The 3,153-nt window shown below is 37.4% G+C and overlaps 1 protein-coding gene across 1 annotated transcript; it reads right to left on the bottom strand.

Moving 5' to 3' along the window:
• Positions 1 to 353: 353 nt before the first annotated feature.
• Positions 354 to 2,824, bottom strand: LOC121937598 (pyruvate dehydrogenase E1 component subunit alpha, mitochondrial-like; the record flags this gene model as incomplete). The annotated part of the gene is made up of 4 exons (XM_042480930.1): positions 354 to 485; positions 1,245 to 1,312; positions 1,824 to 1,895; positions 2,660 to 2,824. Coding segments are annotated over 4 exons (437 nt in total), but the record flags the coding sequence as incomplete, so codon positions are not given.
• Positions 2,825 to 3,153: the final 329 nt, after the last annotated feature.

Here is a 3,153-nt window from a genome sequence, read left to right as displayed (position 1 = left end):
ATGTCAGTGTGTGAGTGTAGCTGCTGACAGTCTGGGATATGTCAGTGATCAGCAGCTACATTGACTGTGACAGGTCACCTAGTGGAAATAGCATGTATTTCCTCCATATGCCAAATATGGTCAAAATGACCTCATCAGGTGGAAAATAGTCAAAATGACAAATTCAGAGTCAAAAGCCCAGAATGACACCCAGAAATAATACAAGTCCTGTTTTTCTGCTCTGATGGCTGTGGGATCAAAAATGTCAGTTTGAATGGGTTTCAATGGAGCATTTTTGGACCTGAACAGTCTGAATGTAACTATTTAGTTTCCACAGTGTATTTATATGTTTTAAACTCTTTGTGGAAACGAACTGTCGAATGTTTTGTGCGCTCACCTTGAACTCCTCCACAGACGCCATGTTGTTGCTGAGCATGCGCTCTTTGAGCATGGTGATGGGGTCGCTCTTACTGCGAACCTCCTGAATCTCGTCACGAGTGCGGTAGCTGCAGGAAGTGACATCACAGAGTCAGATCAAAACAAAACTTCCTGCTGGGTCATTAAAAAAGAGATGAACTAATAAAGCAGGCATTTTAAAATATCGTTAAATATTTATGACTGATGAGACCCGATCTTAGATAAATATGAGCGGACGTTAATTTGAAGGAGAAAAAAAAAAGATTTTTTGTTTTGTTTTTCCTTTGTTTAACATTTTATTATTGTTTATTTAACATTTTCCAAAAAAATCCAATGGTATTAGGTGAGGGTCTTATTTTATTTAATTTTTTATGATTTATATTATTATATATAAATTCAACACCGCAGAGACAAAAGCATGAAAAACAAAACATCCAGAAACACTTTACAAAGACACATATATGAGTCATGTCTTTTTTCTTTTGTTTGTAACTGTATATGATGCTGTTGGTTGTTTAAAAAGGGGACAATTAGAAGACATGGATTAAATAATAATTTTAAAAAAGCCAAATGGGAATTAAATAACTGTAGTATACCACAAGTGATCTGATCTGCAATGTTTTTCTGTATATTTGTCCCACCGATCGTCTCCTGCTGTCCTCCACACTCTCAAATCTAAATCCAATCAAAACACACTAAAGACGGCAACACTCCTGTTATTTTAACGTTATAAAATCAAGAACCGAGTCTGATTTTTGTGATATTATATCTTCATTAACCTTGTAATTTAGGCGATATAAAGAAATATAAAGGGATCATCTCATTTAGGAGCCACAGACGTTACTCACCTGACACCGGGGTCACTCATGCTGTGTCCATGGTAACGGTACGTCTGCAGCTCCATTACAATGGGACCCTGAGACACACAAGTCATTTTATTCACATTTAAAGCTTTTACTTCAGGATGCAGTTGTGCAAATTCTTTATGTAGTCACAATTTTTGTTTAACTCGTCCATGTTATATCATCACTTAGGTGTCCCTGACTCTTATATTTACAAAAGGTTTCCTTTTTTCTGCAGAAATGGGAAATGGGACTTCAATATAATTTTGATTTAAACAGATTAAAAACTGTGGACAAATCAGAATAACGAACACAATAACTATCATTAACTTCAAAATAGAATAAAACAAATAATATATATAATAAATAAAAAATTTTTTTTTTTTTTTTTTTTTTTTTTTTTTTTTTTTTTTTTAGACTTAAAAAATAAATCCAATTAAATTCTGGGGAAAAAAAAAAAAAAAAGGACACACATGACTGAGTATGGCACACACCCCTCACATCACAATGAGTTTAGAGTTTGTTGTATTTCAGAATATTTTTCTCTTCTGATGTTGTTTCTCCTCACAGAGCAGCTCAGCTCACCTTCCCGGATCTGCAGTGATCTGCAGCAAACTTGGTGGCCTCCCGGACGCACAGGACGTCCATCCCGTCCACCTACGAGACAAACAGGTCCAAACAAGCAGAGGTTAAAGCGTCTCTATACGCCTTCACGAGAAATTCACAGTATTCATGTTAAGAAAAACCTCATTTCTTAATCTAAATGATGAAGTCACCGTTTCTGGAATTATAGGATGTCTCTGAGATTTTAGGACATTTCTGGGATTATAGGACATCTGAAGGATTTTAGGATGTCTCTGGGATTTTAGGACATTTCTAAGGTTTTAGGAAATTTCTCACATTTTTTTGTAAAAACAGGCTCTATTTTGACGCTGTTTTATGCCCTCTGGCTCCCTCTGGATACCAAAAGTATATCCCTATAAAGGGCCAGATTTGGAAGTTGACTGCTTTAGATTAAACTTCCCAAAAGGATATAAAATAGATAAAATAAGCACAACTGGAGACATCTCCAGCAGAAAAATACAAACATACAAATAAATATTAATCCTAAAGCATCAGACAGAAGAGGAAAACATTTGACTGCAGCATGAACACTTTTACTTTTCCTACTTTAATGAAGTTTTAAACGCTCAGTTACTTTTACTTGAGCTGTGTGTGCAGTATCATACATGAGCATCAGACAGCTGTATGGATGCTCACACCTGCAACTGCCAGGACGGACCGTCGGTCTCGTCCCGTTATAGTCTCGGTCCGTGCGGGCCAGCTGCAGCGTACGGCCAACAGACACACTGCAGCTACCGCCCAGGACCCCGACATGAACCCTGCTGCAGCTCAGTGTCTGCGCTGCGTCTGTGTCTCACTCTGATTCCCGGGATGAAGTCTCCTCTCTTGTAGTAGTCGGTGCTGGCCGACGCTCTCTCCACAGACGTCCCCATGCCGTACTTGTTGTTCTCGCAGATGAAGATGCACGGCAGCTTCCACAGCGCCGCCATGTTGAAGGACTCGAACAGCTGGCCCTGGTCGGATCAGAGAAAAAAAAGACAAAAAGTTTGTGTTGGGAAAAATGCATTCACAGTAATTAATTATTATACAACAGCAGACAGACAGAAAAACATGATATTTACAGACGACGATAAAGCAAAAGAAAAAACATGATTCAAATAGTTGTGAGAAGAAGTAAAAATGTATTTAATCCCAGCCCTTCTCCATAAGTCATTGAATATCAATTAACCAGCTTTCTTATTCACTTAAACCTATACTATAATTAATGAAATATATAAATATACGCACACATTCAAAATTAATCTATTTTTCATCATCATTGTTTTTTTCTGTTTGTTTCACTCTTTCTCCT

The sequence above is a fragment of the Plectropomus leopardus genome, unplaced genomic scaffold (assembly GCF_008729295.1).
Source record: "Plectropomus leopardus isolate mb unplaced genomic scaffold, YSFRI_Pleo_2.0 unplaced_scaffold26788, whole genome shotgun sequence".
In the NCBI taxonomy this organism is placed as follows: Eukaryota; Metazoa; Chordata; class Actinopteri; order Perciformes; family Serranidae; genus Plectropomus; species Plectropomus leopardus.
Note: the sequence above shows the minus strand (reverse complement) of the source record. Positions and strands in the feature narration are given on the sequence as shown.